Source organism: Muntiacus reevesi, chromosome 7 (assembly GCF_963930625.1).
Source record: "Muntiacus reevesi chromosome 7, mMunRee1.1, whole genome shotgun sequence".
Taxonomy (NCBI): Eukaryota; Metazoa; Chordata; class Mammalia; order Artiodactyla; family Cervidae; genus Muntiacus; species Muntiacus reevesi.
The window spans coordinates 11,836,103-11,860,820 of record NC_089255.1 but is presented as its reverse complement, the minus strand read 5'-3'; the positions used below and the strand labels follow the sequence as shown (position 1 = coordinate 11,860,820).

The following is a 24,718-nucleotide window of genomic DNA, read 5'->3' as shown; positions in this document are numbered from 1 at the left end:
CAGTCTGTTGTTCCACGTCCAGTTCTGTTGCTTCTTGACCTGCATACAGATTTCTCAGGAAATCTGTAGGTAAGATTTCTGCAGCTAAGGTGGTTTAGTATTCCCGTCTCTTTAAGAATTTTCCAGTTTGTTGTGATCCACGCATTCAAAGGCTTTGGCATAGTCAGTAAATCAGAAGTAGGTATTTTTCTGGAACACGGTCGCTTTTTCAATGATTCCTTGGCCTTTTCTGAATCTAGCTTGAACATCTGGAATTTCACCGTTCACGTACTGTTGAACCGTGTTAATAATGTTAATAAGTATATGAACATTCTCTAGTCCTTTAAGGGAAAGTGATGAAGGAGCTGGATGGTCAGCGGGATCTGTTCCTAGAAATTCTCAAGACCTCAGCACAAATCTGGAAAGGGAGATGGAGGTGTTACAGTGGAGGATTATGGGGGGCATTTGTGGCTGTGCCAAAATAAAAAAAATCTTGTCAAGAAAAGAGAGTATACAAAGCCCTGTTCATCAAAGCCTGTAACCCAAAGGAGTTCCCTCAAAGCTTTATGCCCCAAACTGCAGGCAGGCAGGTCCCAAGGGTCAGGCGCCCCTTTCTTCCAGTCCCATAACCTTTCCCTCGGTGCTCACGTCACATGAGTGACCTAGAACTGACCCTTGAGTCTCCCTGGGCCTCCTCCCCGCGCCCCCGCCCCCGCCGGAGCGGATGCCAACTCTGCAGCCGGCAGGATGTAGGGAGAACGCTGGAGTCTTCACCCTGTGGTCCTACCCGCCCCGTCGCCATGGTGACCGCCGGAGACACGCAGCTCCACCCCTTCCTCGCTACGTGGCCCCACCCCTCCGAACCCGGAAGCTCGCGGCTCGCGCCAGCTGCACGAACAATTCCGGAGGAGGGAGGGCGGCGGTCGGGTCTCGCTCGGCCGCGCGCCCCGCCCCTCGGAGGCCGGCCCTCCAGCGCGCCCCCACGGCTCGCAGCGCTTACGGATACTGAGCGCTCGGGCCTCCAGCCCCGACCCGGGCCCAAGCAGCCTCCGAGGCCGGCCCCCTTTCTGGAGGGAAGAGCCGCCTTGGGAGGAGGGACAGGGACCTGGGGGCGGCCACGGCAGGTGAGGGGTGGGAGAGGTCCTGGGAAGCGGGGGATGTGGGTGTATGATGTGTTTGTGGCCGCAGGTGAGAGTGGTTTGTAGTGAGCACGGCTGACTCTGTCGGTGTGACTTTGTGAGTGTGGCCCTGAGTGGGTCGGTTCATGTGACCGTGCACGTGATTGCACGTCCCTGTGTGTGTCTAAGGGCGAGTCTGTGTTCATGGGGGTGATCGGTGTGCCTGTGACCCTGCCTTTGTGTGGCTGTCACCAGTGGGACTGGAAGAAGGTGGAGATCTGTGTGTGGTTCGCCTGGGGTGGCGGGTCGGGTACTTGACCTGGACATACTCCTGTAATCCCATTTTGGGACTACACTGCTGCAGCTCAGGAACGCATTTTTCCTATAAACTTTGAAGAACTCTGAGCAGACTAGTAATTTTGGAGATTGCACCTCAGCCTGAAAGTGATAAATGCCTTTGTCATTGCTGAGCACGGGCCAGGTGTGAGGAAAGTGGCAGGGCTAAGCTGTCTCACTTTCCTCTTCTCCTTGTCCTCAGGAGTCCTAAGTTCTGCATTTATGTTGCTTCTTTGTCTTCACCTACAATGTTCCAGCTCGTCTTGGCACAGAGCTTCAAGAGACTGAGGGGTAATTGAATAGCTTTGTGCAAATTTCCAAAAGCTTTAATACTAAGACAGGATACAAGATGAGATGTGACCGTCGAAATGTCAAGTAGTCAGATTTTCCTCCCATGAGATTTAGAAGATAATAGAATACGTTTCTGAAGATAAGGATAAATCTTCCCCCCAGGAAACCTAAAAAAAGAATAGCCCTGTATTGGTGTGGTGAGGTATGGAGACTTGTATTAAAATGCCAATGGCATCATCCAGAGACCCTTAGGTTCTAGTATTTCGCTATTGCTTGTATCAGTAAGAATCATAGATTGTCTGTATGTAGATCATATGATTGAGGAAAAGGATCAGAAAACCTGTGACTAGTTAAACTGGTTAGATGACTTAAACATTTGTAAAGGCGATTTCATTGGCTGTGAATTGGCAGGGTCTGTTGAAATCTTGAGGGATAAGTGGACTGTAAAGTGGCTGGTTCTGGTGAAACCTTGATGGAGAAGTGCATATAATTGTTGGTGCACACTCAAAACTGGCAGTTTTATCCTGGAGCATCACAAGGGCCAGAGAGGACTGAGTGTTCCCAGAGAGACTCTCTGAGAAGGGGGTTTCCCTAAGCAAGATTAAGGGAAAATTCCTGCCACCCATTTCCCAGCAGCATGAACAGGTGCTTTTGTTTTTGGAAAGAATTGTGGGAGATCAAATCAGCGTTGAGCTCCTGGTCCACATTCTTTCTTATTTAATACCGATCAGTTGGATCACAGTCTCAGTGAACCTTTTTTTTTTTTTTTCCCCATATGCAGAATGTTCCCCTTGTGACTTGGAAAAGTATTCCCTTGTAGTGGATGAAAGAGAGCTAGGAGAACAAAATTCCTTTTCATACCACTCACAGCTGCTTTCTCTTCGCAGCAGTTTTTTCCCCCACTTAAATGTCAGTTGGTCATATGCAACATTTGGTATCTATCTTACCTTTCATGTACTGCCAAACTAGCACAAATGTTCAAGTCACTTGCTTCTATAAAAATTTAGTCACCGTTCGGTGGAATCTCTCCAACCAGTGAGATTAGTTATAAAATAAATGTTATAATATTGGGTGGTTGTGGCTAATACTGAAGACTGTGGTAAGGAACCTCTTTTCTACTTATTCCTGAGGGAAGAAGTGAATGACAGTGAATGTGCGTGCCTGTGTACAATGTGTGTGTGTATATTTGTATGATAGTTTGGTTTGTATGTTGCAACTGATTCCAAACTATGAATCATTTATTTTATCCCAAGTTTGGTGAATCTAGAAGCAAAATTTCTGATGTTAGTTAGCTAAGGTGTTTTGAGTAGGTGTTTTGTTCTGATCTGTTGAGTAGGGATTTTTTTCTAAGCATGTTTTTGATATTTCCTCCTATAGAATGGTGATTGTTTATAGTAATGGTATACTAGAAAATGTCTTGATGAGGCAATAGTTAGATGACATAGCAATAGTTCAAGTCTGTCCAGGTAGAAAATTTTCCAGAATTAACTATATGTGCCAGTTGCTTTCAGTTAAAAGCAGTGACCAGCTTAGAGAAAGGCTACAGTTCAAATGGCTTCAGTTTTTTAACATGTTAATATTTGTTAAGAGAAAATGGATATGCAAAGAATGATTTTCTTTATTTTAGTATGAATAAGAACTACATCCATGCACATTGATTGTCTGTATAATACTGGCTGATGATTTTCTTCATATTTTAGAACCACTGAAGATTTCAATAAACTTTTCTAAGAACCATCGCAGCCTTGAAAGAAAAGACCAAGTATTACAGTGTCAAGGTTGTAAACCTAGTTTTATATTGGATGTCTACATTTACCATCTCCTTGGGGTTCAGTTTAGTAACCCCCAAGGCTAGAGGTGACAGTTGAGATTGCTGAGTGCCCTGTGTTTTGAAGGAGCAGATGTGGAGGGCCAAAGAGGAAGATTCATTGACTTAAGAACCCCTGGCACCTGACCAGCCCAGAAAAGCCCCTCTAGGTTCTTAGTTCACAGTCAGCCTAAGACTTAAGTCCTAGGGTCTCAAACTCATCCTAGCCCTGCTAGGAAAATCCAGATTTGTGCTGCAGTAGAGGACATGATGCAAAGGAGCATTTGAGTCCTTCCAAACCAATAGTTAGAATTTCTTCGTTTGGCAATAAGAATCTGCAACAAGGAACTATAATTTTCAAGTTCCTGTTGTGACACAACATAGATTTTTAAGCAAACAGGGGCAGCTTAGAGGATGCCCGGTCAATGTAACACTCATAGGTACCCAGGTTAAAAGGAATTCTAGGATTGACTAGTTCCGCCTGCTTAGGATGCAGTCATTCATTTAGTCGACAGATAATGCCTGCTGTCTACAAAGCACTATTCTGCACTTTAGAGAGAGAGTAGTGAAACAATCTTAAATGAGAAAACACGTCCGCAAAGGGTCAGTAACTTTTCCCAGGTCATAGAACTATAAAAGCTGGAAATCACTAAGCTCACAATAGAAGACCACCTGTTTTTTAAAGGCACATGTTTTATTTTGTTGCCTTCAGGAATGTTCTGGTACCTTATCATGGATCTTTCAGAGTACATTATATCACTTTTACCACATCCATATGAACAGCAAGTTTTTCCTGTATTTTGCATTAAAGTCTATGTGTGTTTCTGAAGCTGTCTTCTCCTAGAGTTAGATTTATGGCATTTTATGAATTTATGAGGAAGCAGGCTTACATGAACTCCTTTTTCTAGTATAGACTGTTGCCTAGAATTCTGTCAGACAGGAACATCTTTATTAACATAGATTCTTCAGGTTTTGTTGAAAGACAGGTTATTCTACTGCATTTGGAGTCATGTAACTAGGACAGGCAGTCAGGTGTCGGAAAAGACTGTCCTGTGTCTGGTCCTGGTTTTGCAATAGCCATGGGATCTTGGGTAAGTCATTAACATTTTCTAGACCAGATTCCTCTTTTGGAGGAACTAAGGGGGTTGGAATAATTCTCTCTCAGGGTACTTCTTGCTTGCTCCATGATTATAGGATTTCACCAATTGTTTTCTGTAGTTTTAGTCTATGCTGACAAGGTAAAATAGCCCATTTCCTCGGTTTTACCTTTTAAACTATTGTTGGTAGAACCAGACCAGACTCTACATTTAGTTCTGATGTAAACATGAATTCTTGACGTGAAACATCACATGCTTTTATTTCAGGGTTAACCTCCATTTCAGCTAACCATGGGAGAGATTAAAGTCTCTCCTGATTATAACTGGTTTAGAAGTACAGTCCCCCTTAAAAAGGTATGTATGGTTTTACTATACCTCTTATTTGCAAAATCTTGTATTGTTTTTCATGTGTGATTTAGACATTATGTCTTAGTAGTGTTTGAGAGTAAAGGTTATTGCCAAATATCACGACTGGATTGCAGAACAGAACCTTCAATCCCTTCCCTGTCAAGTACAATCAACTTTTGAGACTTATTCAAGAGTAATGGCGAGAATAACTGTACTCATTATTTTACAGTTGCTTTTACATATTCAAGCAAGCAGGAATACAAGTATTTCTCTATATAGTTTGGTGGAAAGCGTAAGCAACAGTAACTGTACAGTTAAGTGCAGTTAGATTCTATTAGAAACCATTTTCCTGTTCGTCAAGATTGAAGATTGACATTGTAGATCCTCTGTTTGCCATAATCTGTACTCATTCTGCCACAGTCATCTTTTAGAATCTTTATTTGCCTGGGTTGTCCAAAAACCCTGAACACTTATGTTGAAGTCTGTTGACTGTGAGTCTCAAATTTAATCCCAAATGCTTGGGGATCACACTGATAAAAGTTGTGTCAGAATAAAATCTTTGCTGATCCCCTTGCAGAAGTATTAGAGTACTATGATCTGAAGATCATCTGTGTTTCTGTTAAAATTATTTTGTCAGGGTAGATAGCTGTGGAAGTAGCATGCAAGTTTGAATTAATAACAGAGTTACTCTTCCTATAGAAATTTGAGGTACAGTTTCCACATATAGACAGAATACCTTCCACTGTTGTAGGAAGTCCCCAAATATCTTAATTATTTAAACAGTTTAACAAAGTGGGTAGTGGTGTGCCCATTTTACAGATGAGAAAACCAAGGTTCATGGAGGTTAACATGTTAAAGTCACATAGTCTAGTAGAGTTTGGGTTAAAATCAAATCATCTGGCTTCAAAGTCAGAGCTACTTGGCAGCTTAGCAAAGGGAACCTGCCTTTCTTCTTGTTACCCCAGGAACTGCTGCCTGCGCTAGAAGAAGAATTATCCCTGGAGTCCCTCTGCCTTGTCCCATCCCCTCAAGTAATTCACAGGGGCTCCTCTTGATGAACTCACTCAGCGGGCTAATCACTAGACCCAAAGCAACACAAAATTATCAAAATGTACTTGGAAGTAGTTGTAGGAAGTAGTTTCATTGATGTAGTGTTCTCCTTTGGTCAGTTTGGTCCAAAAGTGATGAAAAGTTTGCTTGAAATTTCATAGTGCTAGAATTTCAGAAATCTGAATATCATATCTCATGTTTTATTACTAGAAGGTTGGAATCTACTGTATGCACTATCAAAGGTCACTAAGATTTTTTTTACTACAATCACAGCAAAAAGAACATGAAAAGCAAAAATGTGAGTGGCAGAATCCAAAGGGCAAAAACATAATCATGAGATATACTGTCACTTGTGGAAGTCCAGGAAGTATTGGATAGGGCCCTCTAGACTTTGCCCTGCCGTGTTTGTCTGCTAAGTGACTCCAGTTAGCATGCTGCCACCCACATTGACACCATGGGCCCCACAGCTCTGCCAACTTGGAGCTCTCAGAAGATGCAACCTTGGGACTTCACTGGTGGTCCAGTGGTTAAGACTCCATGCTCCTAATGCAGGGGGGCGTGGATTTGATCCCTGGTTGGGAAAATAAGATCCAGCATGCCACATGGCATGGCCAAAGAAGGAAAAAAATAGAACCTTGAACCTTTTAATGTAAAAGTAGGATAGGTATTGATTTGCATTGGCAAAAGTTCAAGCAGTTAATGTACTTTTCCAAATACCACCAAAAAGTCAGCCAAAGAGAACGAAAATTACCTATCATGCAGTGCATACTGTAGAGAACACTTGTGACACTGTTGAACACTCAGTATCTGCCAGACTCTGTGCTGAACACCTGATTTGTCTCAGCTCATGTAATGCTCATCATTTTTCCCTTACTGGGTCAAAAGCCTCTAAATGAGGAAGGTTTCTGATGACCTTCCTCCTTCTCATCCCCTTTTCCCAAAAAATCCAGTTTTTCCCTGAGCCCATTCCCCGCACCTGACTGGATGGTTTGAAATACTCTCCGGGGACAATGACACCTACACCTGCCTCGTCCCTCCTCTCTAGCAGAGCTCTCTGTCTCAGAGGCTTGGGCTAGATCAGGCTCCTGAAGCATCTCACGCGTGGTCCCATCTCTATGCGGTTTCTCCCCAGAGCCTGGAGTCTTGTCTTTCTCTCGTCTCCCCTTTCACACACTAACCCTGCTGATCCCAGCCAGCCCTCTGGGCCAGCACTGGAGAATGACTCTGCAAATTGTCCTCCTCCTACATACGTGCATGCACACACACAGCCAGAAATATGGGGAAGAATTAAGATGCCATGTGCAGAGTTTACTGTTTAATGGTAAACAAAATAAACTTCAAATAATCATGACCGGAGAGGAAAATTCCAAGCTGAGAGAAAAAGGAGCTCTTGGGAAAAGAAAAGTATAAAGCAGTTCCATGGACGATGTCAGTTCTGAAGAAGGAAAAGGAGACAAAGCTGTTTATTATATGTACTGGTCTGGTGTGATCCCCACGTTAGTATGTAAACCACCAAGACAGTGGTATTAAAATTGTCAGCGAAATTACAATGTCGAAATAACTATTAATATGTAAAATCAAATCCATGAGATTTTTCATTTTCTTCTTATAACTTTCCCCTCCAGATTATTGTGGATGATGACGATAGTAAGATCTGGTCGCTCTACGATGCAGGCCCCAGAAATATCAGGTGTCCGCTCATATTTCTCCCTCCCGTCAGCGGAACTGCGGATGTATTTTTCCGGCAGATTTTGGCTTTGACTGGATGGGGTTACCGGGTTATAGCCGTAAGTATTATTGATCTAGGATAACGATGCAGGTCCACACTTTCTGATTGTGTGTGTGTGTTTCTGTTTCCGAGTATAGTAATGGGTGTGTTTCTTATTGTAAAGTGCTGTTTTTCATTTTTAAAATGTGAAAGGGAGTTTTTTGAAGGAAGGTGATGCAGTTTGAAAACAAACGGAGGCGCAGAGGAGACAAACCTTTATTGAAGCTTTCTCTACCCTCAGCTTGAATGTGCATTTCCTGAATAAGTCTGACCAGTAGGAAGCATTGTTCCTGTTTATAGATAAGGAGGCTGCGGTCTGGACATTTTAGAGATGGCTGAGGGTCACCCAGCCAGTAGGCAGCAGAGAGAGAACCCAGCTCAGTCTTCTGACCCCGTTTCCTCCCCCCTTTTATTCCATCACTGCTTGGGAGCAGCAAAGGGGACTGAAAGCTTGCTTTACTGTGAGTCTTTGACAGGTGAGGTGAGGTTCATTAATTAGCTCATATCCTTCACGTTTGGTTAAGAAGTTTTTTGTTTCTAATTGTTATCACTGAGTTTGGTCTAAATCTAGGTTTGCATTGATCATTCTTTAATCTCCCTCTCTGGGAGGAGGGCGTAGGTGGGAAGGCGCCAGTTGCTCACCAAAGAGTGCTTGCACGCCTTGACTAGGTCAGGACGGTGGACTTCGGTTTCCTAACTTCCCCGAGGCAGAGGCCCTGGCCTCGGAGTTGGCAGTTGTTTTCTGGGACCTAGAATGTTAACACGTGAATGGTACTCCCCATGGGAGTGCTGCTGCTAGTATACATTTTATTTACTGCCCAGAGGAGAGACAGCGTGGACCAGGGCCCTTCTCTTAGAAGGAAACTGAAAATTCCACCGGGGCTGCCACCAACTGGGGTCACACAAGATGAATGCAGTTCCTCTTCCTCCTGATAGCCCTGCTCTTTCTTGAAAAAACTAGTTACTTTCGGCCGCCTACTGACTTTCCCCCCAGGTCTTGTCTTCTGCAGCTATATCTCTCCAGATTCTTTAACCATTCCTCATACGGTGTGTTGGAAGCCCTGCCACATAATCCTCCCTTGTTCTGGGTTTCCAGTAATCGCTCTCTCTGGACAGCATTCCAGGAGAGGAGGGTGGTAGCCACCCTCATTCTAGTCCTTTGCAGCTGAAGTGGTGACAGTTTCTGTCTAGGTGATCGCTGTTGGTCAGCCAGGGAGAGGGAGACTGGGGAGCCCCCCCAGCTGTCTGTCTCACTTTTGAGCATTCTTCAAAGCAGACAGCATGGTTTTTGTTCTAAACTGACAGGGCACACAGCCTTGCCTTTTGCCTGGATATTTCTTCTTGCCCTCAAGCTTCCTGATGTGGGCATTCCCTATTTCTTAGCTAGATAAAGAATCAAGGAAAAAGACAGCAGTGTCTTCAAAATCACTTCATCCTTGAGATTTGATCAAAATGCCAGGAGATTTCTGAAATTTTACTAGACATCTGTTAGTATCTAGCAGTTAAAATGGAGAAGGCAATGGCAACCCACTCCAGTACTCTTGCCTGGAAAATTCCATGGAGGGAGGAGCCTGGTAGGCTGCAGTCCAAGGGTTCGCTGAGAGTCGGACACGACTGAGCGACTTAACTTTCACTTTTCACTTTCACGCATTGGAGAAGGAAATGGCAGCCCACTCCAGTGTTCTTGCCTGGAGAATCCCAGGGACGGCAGAGCCTGGTCCGCTGCCGTCTATGGGGTCGGACAGAGTCGGACATGACTGAAGCGACTTAGCAGCAGCAGCAGCAGCAGTTAAAAATGCATGGATCCTTTTTTCATTTACATTTTTATTGAAATAATTATAGATTCACATGCAGTTGTAAGAAATAATATAGAGATACCCCTTATATACTTTGCCCCGTTTCTCCCAATAGTAACATTTTATAAAACTGTAGTAGAATATCACAGCCAATACTGATGTTAATATAATCCACCAACCTTGTTCACATTTCCAGTTTTACTCATACTCAATTGCTTGTGTGTATGTTAAGTTGTATACAATTTTACCACCTGTCTAGGACACAAATTCTTTTAATTTAAATTTTTTATTTTATATTATAGTTGATTTACAGTGTTGTCTTAGTTTCAGGTGTACGGCAAAGTGATTCAGTTATACATATATCCATTCTTTTTCAGAATCTTTTCCCATATAGGTTATTATGGAATATTGAGTAGAGTTTCCTGTGCTATAATACATCTATTTTATATGTAGCAACACTACTATATATGTATATATGTTAACCCCAAACCTCTAATTTATCCTTCCCCCAACCTTTCCCCTTTGATAATGATGTTTTTTTCAAAGTCTGTGAGTCTGTTTCTGTTTTGTAAATAAGTTCATTTATATCATTTTAAAAAATTCCACATATACGTAATGTTGTATGATATTTATCTTTCTCTTCCTGACTTACTTCACTTACTATGATAGTCTCTAGGTCCATGATGCTGCAGATGGCATTATTTCATTCTTTTTTATGGCTAAGTAATATTTCATTGTATACATGTACCACATCTTCTTCATCCATCCCTCTGTTAATGGACATTTAGGTTGCTTCCATGTCTTGGCTATTGTAAATAATGCTGCATTGAATATTGGGGTGCATGTATCTTTTTGAATTATGATTTTCTCCAGATATATGCCTAGGAATGAGATTGCTGATTCAAATAGTAGTTCTATTTTTGGTTTTTTAAGGAACCTCCATACTATTCTCCATAATGATTGTACCAATTTACATTCCCATCAACAGTGTAGGAGGGTTCCCTTGTCTCCACACCCTCTCCAGCATTTATTATTTGTAGGCTTTTTGAATATTGCCATTCTGACTGATGTGAAATTATACCTCATGGTAGTTTTGATTTGCGTTTCTCTAATAACTAGCAGTGTTGAGCATCTTTTCATGTGCTTTTTGGCTATCTGTATGTCTTCTTTGGAGAACTGTCTATTTAGATCTGTCCATTTTTTAATTTTTGTCTTTTGCTGTTGAGCTGCGTGAGCTGTTTTGTGTATTTTGGAGATTAATCCCTTGTCAGTTGTTTCGTTTGCAAATGTTTTCTCCCATTCTGTGGGTTGTCTTTTCATTTTGTTTATTGTTCGTTTGCTATGCAAAAGCTTTTAAGCTCCCATTGTTTATTTTTGTTTTCATTACTGTAGGTGGTGGATCCAAAATGATATTGCTGTAATTTATATCAAAGAGTGTTCTGCCTATGTTTTCCTTGAAGAGTTTTATACTATCCAGTCTTCATGTAGGTCTTTAGTCTATTTTGAGTTTATTTTTGTGTATGGTTAGAGGATGTTCTGATCTCATTAGAACATTCTAGTGAATGTTCTAATTTCATTCTTTTACATGTAGCTGTCTAGTCTTCTCAGCAGCATTTCCATTGTGCATTCTTGCCTCCTTTGTCATAGATTAATTGACCATAGGCATTTGGGTTTATTTCTGGGCTTCTTATCCTGTTCCGTTGATGTATATGTCTGAATTTGTGCCAGTACTATACTGTTTTGATTACTGTAGCTTTGTAGCATAGTCTGGAGTCAGGGAGCCTGATTCCTCCAGTTCCATTTTTCTTTCTCAGAATTATGTTGGCTATTTGGGGTCTTTTGTGTTTCCATACAAATTTTTAAATTTTGTTCTAATTCTATGAAATATGCCATTGGTAATTTAATTGGATTTCATTGAATCTGTAGATTGCCTTGGATAGGATAGTTGTTTTGACAATATTGATTCTTCCAATCTAAGAACATAGTCTGTCTTTCCATTTGTTTGTGTCATCTTCAGCTTCTTTCAGCAGTATCTTATACTTTTCAGAGTACAGGTCTTTTGCCTGCTTAGGTAGGTTTATTCCTAGATATTTTATTCTTTTTGATGTGATGGTAAATGAGATTGTTTCCTTTTTTCTTTCTGATCTTTCATTGTTAATATATAGAAATGCAGCATATTTCTGTATCTGCAGAGATAAAAAATTTACAGATTTTTGTATCCTGCAGCTTTACCAAATTTGTTGATGAGCTCTAGTAGTTTCATGGTAGCATCTTTAGGATTTTCTATGTCTAATAACATGTCATCTACAAACAGTGACAGTTTACTGCCTCTTTTCCAGTTTGGATTCCTTTTATTTCTTTTCCTTTTCTAATTGCTGTAGCTAGGACTTCCAAAACTATATTAAATAAAAGTGGTGAGAGTGGACATCCTTGTCTTGTTCCTGATCCTAGAGGAAATGCCTTTAGCTTTTCACCATTGAGTATGATGTTAGCTGTGGGTTTGTTATATATGGCCTTTATTATGTTGAGGTAATTTCCCTCTATGCCAACTTTCTAAAGCGTTTTTATCATAAATGGGTATAGAGTTTTGTCAAGAGCCTTTTTTGTATCTGTTGAGATGATCATGTGGTTTTTATTCTTCAATTTGTTAATATGATGTATCACACTGATTGATTTGTGAATATAGAAAAATCCTTGAACCCCTGAGATAAATCCCACTTGATCATGATGTATGATCTTTTACTATATTGTTGGATTCAGTAGTATTTTGAAGATTTTTGCATCTATGTTTATCCATGATATTGGCCTGTAATTTTCTTATTTTGTGAAATCTTTGTCTGGTTTTGGTATCAGGATGATGGGGGCCTCATAGAATGAGTTTGAGAGTATTCCTTCCTTTGCAATTTTTTGGAATAGTTTAAAAAGATAGGTGTTAACTCTTCTCTAAATGCTTGATAGAATCACCTGTGAAGTCATCTGATCCTGGACTATTTTTTGTTGGAAGTTTCTAAATTATAGTTTCAATCTCTTGTAATAGGTCTGTTCATGTTTTCTATTTTTTCATGGTGCAGTCTTGGAAGATTGTACCTTTCTAAGAATTTGTCCCCTTCCACATTGTTCATTTTATTGTCATATAGTTGCTTGTAATAGCTTCTCATTATCCTTAGTATTTCTGTTGTGTCCATTTAATTCTCCTTTTTCATTTTTAATTTTATTGATTTGAGCCCTCTCTTTTTTCTTGAGTCTAGCTAGCTGCTGCTAAGTCGCTTCAGTTGTGTCCAGCTCTGTGCAACCCCACAGACAACAGCCCACCAGGCTCCCCCGTCCCTGGGATTCTCCAGGCAAGAACACTGGAGTGGGTTGCCATTTCCTTCTCCAGTGCATGAAAGTGAAAAGTGAAAGTGAAGTCACTCAGTCCTGTCGGACTCTTTGAGACCCCATGGACTGTAGCCTACCAGGCTCCTCCGTCCTTGGGATTTTCCAGGCACGAGTACTGGAGTAGGTTGCCATTTCCCTCTCCAAGTCAGGCTAGAGGTTTATCAATTTTGTTTATCTTTTCAAAGAAACAGCTTTTAATTTCATTGACCTTTCTATTGTTTTGTCTCTATTTCATTTATTTCTTCTCTGATCTGTATGACTTCCTTCTTTCTACTTGAGATTTTGTTTTTCATTTTCTAGTTGCTTTGGATGTAAGGTTAGGTTGTTTGAGACTTGTGTCCTGAGGTAAGATTGTATTGCTATGAACTTCCGTCTCAGAACTGCTTTTGCTGTGTCCCATCAGTTTTGGGTTATTGTGTTTTTATTTTCATTTGTCTCTAGGTATTTTTTGTTTCCTCTTTGATTTCTTCAGTGATCCATTGGTTGTTTAGTAACATACTGTTTACCTTCCACTTGTTTGTTTGTTTTCTTTTGTTTTACAGTTTTTTTCCTTGTAGTTGACTTTTAATCTCATAGCGTTGTGATCAGAGAAGATGCTTGATCCAATTTCAATTTTCATAAATTTACCAAAGCTCACCTTGTGGCCCAGCATGTCATCTGTCCTGGAGGATGTTCCATGTGCACTTGAGAAGAATGTATGTTCTGCTTTAGGATGGAATGTTCTATAAATATCAGTTAAGTTCATTTGGTCTAATGTGTCATTTAAGGTTTGTGTTTCCTTATTGATTTTCTGCCTGGATGTTCTGTCCACTGATGTAAGTGGGGTGTTCAAGTCCCCCACTATTATCATGTTCCTGTTGATTTCTCCTTTAAGCAATTGCCTGTATATTGAGGTGCTGCTATGTTGGGTGCATTTTTATTTACAATTGTTATATCTTCTTCTCAGATTAATCCCTTGATCATTATGTAGGGTCCTCCTTTGTCTCTTTTAACAGTCTTTATTTTCAAGTCTATTTTTCAATCCCTGGATCTTGTTTTTAATCCATTCAGCTAGTCTGTGTCTTTTGGTTGGAGCATTTAACCCATTTACATATAAGATAATTATTGATATGTATGTTCTTATTGCTGTTTTGTTAATTGTTTTGGATTTGGTTTTATAGGTCATTTTTCCCTCTTCCTCTTTTTTTCTCTTCTAACCACTCCAGTATTCTTGCCTGGAGAATTCCATAGACAGATTGTCTGGGGCTACAGTCCATGAGGTCACAAAGTCAGACATGACCAAGTGGCTAAGATACTTTCTCACTTGTGATTTGTTGACTGTCTTTAGTGTTTTGTTTGGATCAATTTTTCTTTGCTATGTGTATCTATTGTAGATTTTTGGTTTGCATTACCATGAGGTTTTGATATAGTGTGCTCACACACACACACACACACACACACACACACACACACACACACGATTGTTCTAAGTGCTGGTCTCTTAATTTCAAATGCATTTCTAATGTCTTGCCTTTGTACTCCTCTTCTCATGATTGCTGGGTTTGATATCATATTTGTGGATGATTTCCTACCTTTTACTGTATGTTTGCCTCTGCTAGTGAGCTTTCTAATTTGTAATTTTATTGTTTCCAGTTGTGGCCTTTCTTTTTTGTCTTGAGAATTTCTTTTAGCATTCATTGTAAAGCTGGTTTGGTGCTGAATTCTCTTAGCTTTTGCTTGTCCATAAAGTTTTTGATTTCTTCACTGAATCTGAATAAGAACCTTGCTGAGTAGAGTATTCTTGGTTGTAGGTTTTTGCCTTTCATCACTTTGAATATATTGTGCCACTCCCTTTGGGCCTTGAGTAACCATCATTACTCTGAATTCTTTTTCAGGTAGAGTGCCTATCTCCACTTCATTTGTTCTTCTTGGGTTTTATCTTGGAACATATTTCTTTGCATATCATTTTGTCTAATTTTCTGTGTTTGTGGCCTCTGTTTCTCAGGTGTCTCTTTATGGTTTTTTCTTTGGGGATAGGCTTTTTTTTGGTAGGCTTAAGCCTTTTTGTTATGGTTGCTCAGCAATTAGTTGTGATTTTGGTGTTTTTGTGAGCGGAGGGTAAGCTCAAGTCCTTCTACTCTGCCATCTTGTCTCCAGCTTTTTTTCCCCCTTTGTGCTTATAGCCTCTCTTGCTAAGAGTGCCAGATGCAGAGGCCTTCCACCTGGCACTTTAGGCCAGAGTTCCTGGAGTGAAACCACCACACTCAACACCTCAGCTCTGGGACTCTCCTTAGGGCACAGACGTTTTTAAATTAAAGGATTCATAAAAATGTCATCTCCTTTCTTTTAGGCTATCATCTGACTCAAATTCTCAAATTTTTGCTAGGAAGAGTTTGTTCTCCATCCTGCCTCAGAAAAGTGGAATCGTATCCATGAATGGAATTTTAATAGTAAAACTAACATTTTGCATCATATCTGAAATTATCCCATAATTTACATGGTGTTTTCTATCCCAATGATTTGTCATTAGCCAAATGAATCTAAGTGATTAAAACAGCAAGCCTTTAAGATGAGTCTTACATGTATTAAAGGGCACTCTTAGGTGACAAGCCTGAGTCCCCTAGAAAGGAGTTAGTGACTTATGTTTCTTTTTCTTCATTATTGTCAATGTCAATGCGTTACCTAGGGTCAAGCACCAGAGAAGGCAATGGCACCCCACTCCAGTACTCTTGCCTGGAAAATCCCATGGATGGAGGAGCCTGGTGGGCTGCGGTCCGTGGGGTCACTAAGAGTCGGACATGACTGAGTGACTTTACTTTCACTTTTCACTTTCACACGTTGGAGAAGGAAATGGCAACCCACTCCAGTGTTCTTGCCTGGAGAATCCCAGGGACGGGGGAGCCTGGTGGGCTGCCATCTATGGGGTCGCACAGAGTCGGACACGACTGAAATGGCTTAGCAGCAGCAGCAGCAGGGTCAAGCACCTGAAATGTTTGATCACAAACACAAGTACTACAAGAAGTCAGATAGAATGACTGAATCAATAAAAGGAGAGGAACAATTTTATTGAATACTCCCTTAAAGAAATGCTACCAAAAAGAGAGGAAACTCTCCTTAGAAGGATTTCTAGCTCTGAGCCATAATTCAGAATGAAATTTGTTTAAAGGGAAAACAAAATTTTCTTACTTGAATAGTTTCTACTCTGTTCACCCTTGAACCTCAGAGTTTCTTAGCTGTTTGGAAAGAAAATTGATGTGAATTGAAATTGTTGTATATGTAGTATCACTAGAGTGTGATTTTTATTTTTATTTTTTTAATTGTTCTGTTAGATAAAATTGGAATTTTGAAGTCTAGGATAAGATGAGAGCTTACTTTCCCATGTTTTGAAAAAGGACCATGAATGAGCAAATGAGAAATACTGTTGTGAGAGCCCTAAATTTTTCAGATACATATGAGTTGTGTTTTACTGTTACAGTTTTTAAAATAAATTTTAAAATTGTTATATTCTAGTTGCAGTATCCAGTGTATTGGGACCATCTTGAATTCTGTGATGGATTCAGAAAACTTTTAGACCATTTACAGTTGGATAAAGTGAGTACCTCGAAACTAGTTACTCACATGTGATTTTAATGCAACATTTACATCATTGTCTGGTGTTGTCTTTTGTTTTTTAATAACAGCTCTTTTGAGCTAGAATTCACAAACCATACAGTTTACCCTTTTAAAGTGTATAATTCACTGGTTTTTTAATATATTCAGAGATATATGCAACCATCACAACAGTCAATTTTTGAACATTTTTTCCACCCCAAAAAGAAACCCCATACTTAGCAGTCACCACCCTTCTTCCTCCCTGGAGCCCTGTCTGTGGATTTGCCTGTTATGGATATTTTATATAAATATAAAGATGTAATTTGTGGTCTTTTGTGACTGGCTTTTTTCACTTTGCACAAGATTTTGAAGGTTCAAAAATGTTGCAGATTCTATCAGTAATTCATTCCTTTTAATTGTTAACTAAAATCCCATTGTATGGATAAAACACATTTTATTTACCCATTCATCACTTGATTTGTTTCCATTGGTTAGTTATTGAGTGATGTTGCTATAAACATTCTTACACAAACTTTTGTGTAGACAGATGTTTTCAGTTCTCTTGAGTACATGTCTAGGAGTGGAAATACAGAATTACGAAATTAAAATTTCAGTTTTCTTAAACAGAAACTGCAAAGTAGTTTCATTTTCTAATATATTCTGTGAATAATTTTTTTTTAACTAATATAACATATGCACCATTGTATTTTTTCTTGACAGGGTATAGACATTGCATTTAAATACAGTATTTCCTAAACTTCTAACTGCTGAAAATATTTCAGTCTAATGACTGGTGATAACATTATATTCTGTGGTTGGTGATAATTAAAACAATTTTTTGATACTTCATGATCAGTCATTGTTTTTAGGATCCTTGTGTTTGTTTCCAATTAGGTTCATCTCTTTGGGGCTTCTTTGGGAGGTTTTTTGGCCCAGAAGTTTGCTGAATACACTCACAAATCTCCCAGAGTCCATTCCCTCATCCTCTGCAATTCCTTCAGTGACACCTCTATCTTTAACCAAACATGGACTGCAAACAGGTAAGAATGTGAACATTCGACCAACAGTTTTGTTATTTTCAGTGGAATTGAAAATGTTGATGTTTGGTTTTTTGAAGCATTAGGGAGGGAGGGGCCATATATATTTTTGTCTTCTGAAACCATCCTGACTTTTAGCATTAGAAACAGTCACCCTTGCAAAGGAAAAGAATTGGAAGACTTCTAACTTCAGCGGTTCCCGTTACTCTAAATCATCGTCTGGCTTGTTTAATATAGTTCGTATGCCTTCACATTTTCCCTTCAGCGCATGTCTCACTGATACTGTGTTCTGCTTGCTCCACTTAGTATTTTGTGTACAGAGTTCTGTGTAATGACTGTTACAGTTTTTTTAAGGCCTTCGGCTTCTCTCAGTTTTTCACCAGGTTCTACTGTAAATCTTTGTGTGTAAATTACTTTTGTTCCTCTCTTTCTGGGTTATTTCCTTGAGATAGGTTCCCCGAAGTGGAGAGACTGTTTAGTTCGCCTGGCACTTTTACAACATTAGTCTGCTTTTTAGAAAGATGGAAAGGGCAGAATGCTTTGCAAGGCAACCAGTGGGGTACCTGCTATCTCTGAGCCATCCCTTCATTGATTTTATCATTTGAATTAGTTTTATAGATGTCTAATGGTACCTTAAAGCTGACTTCACTATATTTCTTTCATTGCTAGCAAGGCTAGGCTCTACCCCCCAAAAGCAGCCTTGACTTAACTTACCTGAGTGATTAGATTGGTTTTCATAAAATGTTCTAGGTAAACATTGTTTTCATGGTTTTCACAACTATTTACTGTTGCATTCTGATTTTCTAAAAAATGTTTCCTGATGTTTTCTCACTTGTTTACTCAGCATTTGTGTATCAATTTCTTGTATGCATTAGATAGTTCATGTCCAGATGATGCACAAAAAGTCATTCTTTTTTGATGATTTTTTCATGTTGTTTTGATTGTCAGAAGCCAAGTCTTCCCCCACTTGGTGCTCTTGCATATCAGGAATTTTTTTATCAAATGTCTGAGTACTTACTATGTGCCACACAGAGGCTTCAGGGGTGAACAGAGCCAAGAGGATGACCCCCCACCCGCCCACGCACACACAGAAAACACCCAGGCAGCATCCCCTTTAGAAGTTAAGAAGTTGTTGTGATGGGTTGGAGTAGAGAACTTAGATCACTGAAGGTGACTGAAAGTAGGCCAACTGGTCCTTGTGAGGGGAGTTTACTGAGAATGTACATCAGAAGGTGGTCTGTACCTTTTATAAGTCATTTTCAGCATAGGTTTAAAAGAATTCATGTTTACCCTATATAAGGGCTCCCAATGTAATTAATGGAGTAAACCCTAACTAAAGATCACATATAGAAGTACATGAAGATTGAATTGCCTTGAATTAGCCCAAGAATTCACTAGTAGCAATAGTAGGTATAATAACTCTGTGATTTTACTGTTTCGAAATCTATCCTTTAATGTTAATCAAAAGGTGATATAAGCCTTAAGGCTGATACGGTAAGTGTTCAGTTCTCCACAAGTAGCTTACCCATTGAAAGTAAGACCAACTAGAAAATAAAATCTTGAGATTATCAGAATGTCTATCTCAGTAAAGGCATCTTGAAATATTACTTATAATTATTCCAAATTCTCAAAAGTTTGATCACATGAAACCATAACTGTTTGGGAACTTGAGAATGCATTTATAAAAACTAGATGCTTCAAAACTAGCTCTTTGAAGGAAGCAACTAGGTTTTTTTAAATCTCTAAATCCCAAATGCCTAGCTAATACAGAGCTTCATATTGAATGAATACTTGCCACTCATGTAAGTTTAAATGATCAGGTTTTTTCTTTGTTTCTTTTTTACAGCTTTTGGTTGATGCCATCATTTATGCTTAAAAAAATAGTTCTTGGGAACTTTTCCTCTGGCCCAGTGGACCCTATGATGGCTGATGCCATCGATTTCATGGTAGACAGGGTAAGGATCATGACCTTGGGGAGGGGACACCTTGTCCTGGGAATATTCATGTCTCCTTGGTTCCTGAGAAATACCTGTCTCGCTCAGTGTGTGTTAGAGGTGTTTGTTAACCATTTTTCCATATTAACTTTAATACATCCAGACGGGTATTACAGCTGCTGAGTAATTTATCAGAATCATTTGGGGAAATTTTAAAAATACAGATTCTGAGGCTTCACACGAGACCTTGAGCTGGAAAGCCTGGCCGAGGGCTCTGGGAACCTGTTTTCACCTCACTCCTCCACTTCTAGCTTCCCAGGCCAGTGTGATGGAGCGGGTTTGTAGATGTGCATGTAGGAACTACTGGATAGGTGATTTTTCCTGAGGCCGCTTCCAGCTCTAAGATCACTGAAATGTTTCTCTGTCTTCACCGAGCTTCTGGAATGGGCTTGCTGCCCACAGGCGCCTGGTTGAAGAGGCAGCTCAGGTTGAGAGTTGTGGAAGGCCAGGCGCCCAGAACAGAAAAATATCACCACTTCCAGGGCCCAGTTGTGGTCTCAAATATATTGTGTCTCCCCAGTGGTTAACTTACTGGCCTCACCACACATAATGCCACCTTTATAAATAGGATATTATCTGTGGATCTAATGTAAATGTGAAAAACAAAGTTTTGAAAAAACTTTACCTGTGTTTTTTCCTGCAGCTGGAAAGTTTGGGTCAGAGTGAACTGGCTTCAAGACTTACCCTGAATTGTCAAAATTCTTATGTGGAACCTCATAAAATTCGGGACATCCCTGTAACCATTATGGACGTAAGTTTTCTTTCAGTAAAACAGATGCTTTACCTTTTTTATATGTATATGTCAAGATCCACCTTACAAATCATTGTACGATTTTTCAGTGTTGCTTCAAACACTGCCTTGAATTTGTTTTTACCACCTGCCCCCCACACAGCCTTTTCAATTTCAAAAAAAATCTTTTATTGCTTATCCTGTATTTTTCCTGGAAGGAATAACACCACTGAAATAAAAATGAATTTAAATGAACATGGTAGTCCTTACCCATTTTGGTTTGCTTTGCTATTCTTTTTAAGCTGTTACTAATCTGGGCAGCAAAATGAAGGTGCCAGAATTCCATAAAGTCTAGTTAACACAAAAGCTTGCTTCTTACATGTTTTTTAATTGTAGTAAAATATGCATAACAAAATTCATCTTTTAAACTATTTTTAAGTGTACAGTTCAGTAGCATTAAGTATATTTATAGTGTGGTCCAACTGCCACTGTTATCTATCTCCAGAACTTTCCATCATCCCAAACTGAAACTCTGTACCCATTAAATAATAACTCTTCATTCAAGCTTATCCATGTTAAAGCATATGTTAAAAATATCCAGTTATCCTCCATTAAAAATAAATTTAAAATTTAAAAAAATCATTCCCTTTTCCAGTTGGATAATATTGCATCGTATGTATATACCACAGTTTGTTTATCCTTTCATCTGTTGATAGACATTTGAGTTGTTTCCACCTTTTGGCTATTGTGATTAATGCTGCTGTAAATATTGGTGTGCAAATACACATTTAGGGTCCTATTTTCAGTTCTTTTGGGTGGTGCATACCTAGAAGTGGAATTGCTGAATCATTTGATAATTCTGTTTTTAACTCCTAGAGGAACTGCCTTATCGTCTTCCACAGGGGCCATACCATTTTACATTCCCATTAGCAGTGCATTTGATCTGCAATTTCTCCATATCCTCGCCAATATCCTTGTTATTTTCTGTTTTTTTTTTTTTTAATAGTGGCCACCCTAATTGATGTGAAGTGGTATCTCACTGTGGCTTTGACTTTTTATTTTAATCATATAGCTGTTCTGTCTCACAATAGATTTACTCCTAAATGCAAGTAATATGGTATTCAAATTAAGAACTGATTTTTATCAGGAAATTATTATGAACATGTACAATAACTTACCATTTTCTACTATAACTGCTACATTCCAACATTTACCATGACACAGAGTAAGCTTGTCAATACTCTCAAAGAAATATATGGTCTTCACAGTACATTTGCTCTGCTTGCACTCTCAAAGTTATGTTCACGAGTTAAGTTCATGGTCACTTTAAAATGTCTACAAGTTTTAGCAAGGTGGAGATGCACCTATCTTTATTTTCATGTTTTTTTTTTTTGTTTCTTTTATATTTGAATAATTTTTGCACAAGTTTGAACATAAATTTGTATGAGTATTATAAGATTCTTGAATCACATATTGCAAACTTCCAACAGTGGCTCCCCCAGGAAAGGGTCTGGACTTTTTATCTAATATTCTTAATTTTTTAGATAATTATTTTCATGGAGCATATCATACATATAACTGTTTTTAAATTAATACTAAGTTCTTTTGGGGTTTCATGATCTTTTAGAAATTGGTATTTTCAATGATTGTTTGCTATTAATGTTCTGTTAATTTAATTAATTATCTTTGAGAACAAATGAAATTCATGGTAGAATTTTTTTCCCCTAAACAATGCAAAAGACATTTGGCAGTAAAATCTGTGTCTTTTACTTTGGAGTTAGAGTCACTAGGGATGAGCAGAAGGGGGTAGCCCAGGCTTCAGAAAGGTTCAGCCACGTCTCCTGAAAGGAGTGCTTGGGGGGACACTTTGCTTAAGGTGAAAAGAACACATTGAAATAACAGTTTTGTCCTCATGTTCTTTTAAAGGTGTTTGACCAGAGTGCACTTTCAACTGAAGCTAAAGAAGAAATGTACAAACTGTATCCTAATGCCCGGAGGGCTCACCTTAAAACAGGAGGCAATTTCCCATACCTGTGCAGAAGTGCAGAGGTGAATCTCTATGTACAGGTAGGCCCTAGGTTGGAACCCAGAGCACTTTGAATGCAGAGTCTATGGTTTGAAACATAAAGCTTTTTGGTGGTGTTGGAGAGAGAGAACTACAGAATTCTCTGTAGGAATGAAGCACTAACTTGATAAAGGTGGTCTCCATGAATAAGTTATAGAATTCAAGCATGGTAGAGACACCTGGGTGACTATCTGCCCACTCTGCCTTTTCTATGAGCCACAGGCCTGAACTCACACACTGAAGTAGCCACTTGGTACCATGGAATCTTGGCTCCCAGATTGAAGGAATTCAGTCAGAGCAGGACACCAGACTTAAAATGGAGTCAATCTGAGTCCCATGAAGTGACTTCTTGGTCTAATTTTAATGCATTAAAACACACACACAGTCTAACACACACCACCTCTTCAAATACCTACCTAAACTGATATTAGAATAGTGGTGAGAAATGGCTGCTTTGCAATTTGGCAAATAGTATCAAGAGCCTTAAAAAACCAGTCATGTTCTTTGATCCTGTCATCCACATGTGGCTACAGATCCTAAGGAGAGGATTGTAAATACAAAACAACCTGATTCCCAGAGACAGTCATTATGATATTAGAACAGCGGAGGAAGGGAAGGACCTGATTCACAGCAGCAGAGAAGGGTAAACACCTGCTTGAGAAGCAGCATGCCGCAATTTAAAATGTTAGTAAGAATATGTAGCTGCCCAGAAAGACTGGTTACATAATGATTTTTGACATTTTTGTTTTCTAATTTTCCTCTAGTTAGTATGTATTACTCTAATTTTTTAGTGTGTATATATTTATTTTTATTGAGGTATAATTGGTTTTTTGGGCTTCCCTGGTGGCTCAGATGGTAAACATCTGCCTGCAATGCAGGAGACCCACGTTCGATCCCTGGGTCGGGACAATTCCCTGGAAAAGGGAATAGTAACCCACTCCAGTATTATTCCCTGGAGAATAACATGGACAGAAGAGCCTGGCAGGCTATCGTCCACAGAGTCGCAGAGAGTCGGACACAACTGAGCGACTAACACATACATAGTTGGTTTATAATGTTAGTTTCACGCGTTCTATGTAGTGACTCAACATTTTTAGATTACAGATTATATTCCACTTAAAGTTATTATAAGATATTCAGTATGTACCCTGCGATGTACAGTATCTCCTTGTGGCTTATTTTATACATGGTAGTTTTTACCTTTTGACCCCGTACCCCAATCTCGCCCCTCCCCTGAGTACTCTGTAATTTGAGAAGTAGAAATTATTCATATACGACAGTGATGTTTAAAAGAATCATTCTGCATTTCTGCAGATACATTTGCTTCAATTCCACGGAACCAAATACGCAGCTATTGACCCGTCGATGGTCAGTGCCGAGGAACTCGAGGTGCAGAAAGGCAGCCTTGGCATCAGTCAGGAGGAACAGAGCTGTCAGTGACGAATGGTCCAGCGTGTTTGTACAATCAGCGACGTCCGTGCCCGCCAGCCGGCCTCTCTGCGGTTGGTCAGGTTCACCGGTTATCACTGTGTTTGGACCTAGGACTGATGGTCATCTTCGTGACAGGCGGCAGCTCTTCTAAGCCAGTGTAACTATTTCCCCTTCAGTTTTTTTAGCTTTTGAACTTAAGTACTTTTGGAGACTCCCATTTTAAGAACTGTGAAAATTTTGCTACCAAAAGTATTTACCCACTGTGTTCTTAATTGTTAATTTCTTGGTTTGGGGGTTTTGTAGATTTTTTTCCTTTTCTTTCTGTCTTCCTTTCTTCCTGTTATTTGCTGTAAATGCTGCACAGCCATGTTCTGTATCAGCACATTTGTTTTTTTATGCTTTCTTGGTTATAACAGTTATTAGAGTGCCAAGGCCGTCACCCACTGTTTGCTCTCCTGCCAATCAGCTACTTCTAATTTCCAGTTAAGCCAGTTGTTTTTAGTTTTGGCTGTTGTCTTTCTACCCATTATAGTCTTTGGAATAAAATTTCAATTTCAGTGAGTTGAATTTTATGATTTTGTGATTTTTATGGCTTTTATGATTATTGCAGCTGCCAAAAGGGCTGCCTACACATAGGACTCTGAGAAACAGACTGGTGTTTGCCAAACCTGTGTAACTTTTGGTAAGTGACTTAATCTCTCTAAAGCACACTTAGCTCATTGTTAGATTACAAAAACAGTCATTTACTGAGCTGCTGCTCTGGCAAGGTACTTTTTATACCTGCATTTTGCCCCCTTAGTGGAAAATTTTAAACACACATAGAGAAAATAGTATAATGAACTACATCCCCATCAACTTCAAAAATTATCAACTCATGGATGGTGTTGCATCATCTCTTACCCCACCCTCACTTTTTCAACACA

At 39.6% G+C, this 24,718-nt stretch overlaps 1 protein-coding gene across 1 annotated transcript; it reads left to right on the top strand.

Annotated features, from left to right (window-relative positions):
- The first annotated feature begins 963 nt into the window (after positions 1-963).
- Positions 964-24,362, top strand: SPG21 (SPG21 abhydrolase domain containing, maspardin). Its single transcript, XM_065941424.1, has 9 exons — positions 964-1,103; positions 4,896-4,982; positions 7,652-7,813; positions 16,458-16,538; positions 17,433-17,578; positions 19,422-19,530; positions 20,213-20,320; positions 22,226-22,366; positions 23,679-24,362. Exons 2-9 carry the CDS (start codon positions 4,920-4,922, stop codon positions 23,802-23,804), a joined length of 936 nt encoding a protein of 311 aa, XP_065797496.1. The 5' UTR covers positions 964-1,103; positions 4,896-4,919; the 3' UTR covers positions 23,805-24,362.
- Positions 24,363-24,718: the final 356 nt, after the last annotated feature.

Coding starts and splice junctions, on each gene's coding strand:
- SPG21 (XM_065941424.1), top strand. CDS start 4,920: ATGGGAGAGATTAAAGTCTCTCCTGATTATAACTGGTTTAGAAGTACA. Junction 7,814..16,457: donor GGGGTTACCGGGTTATAGCC/GTAAGTATTATT, acceptor GTTATATTCTAG/TTGCAGTATCCAGTGTATTG. Junction 19,531..20,212: donor TCGATTTCATGGTAGACAGG/GTAAGGATCATG, acceptor TTTTTCCTGCAG/CTGGAAAGTTTGGGTCAGAG.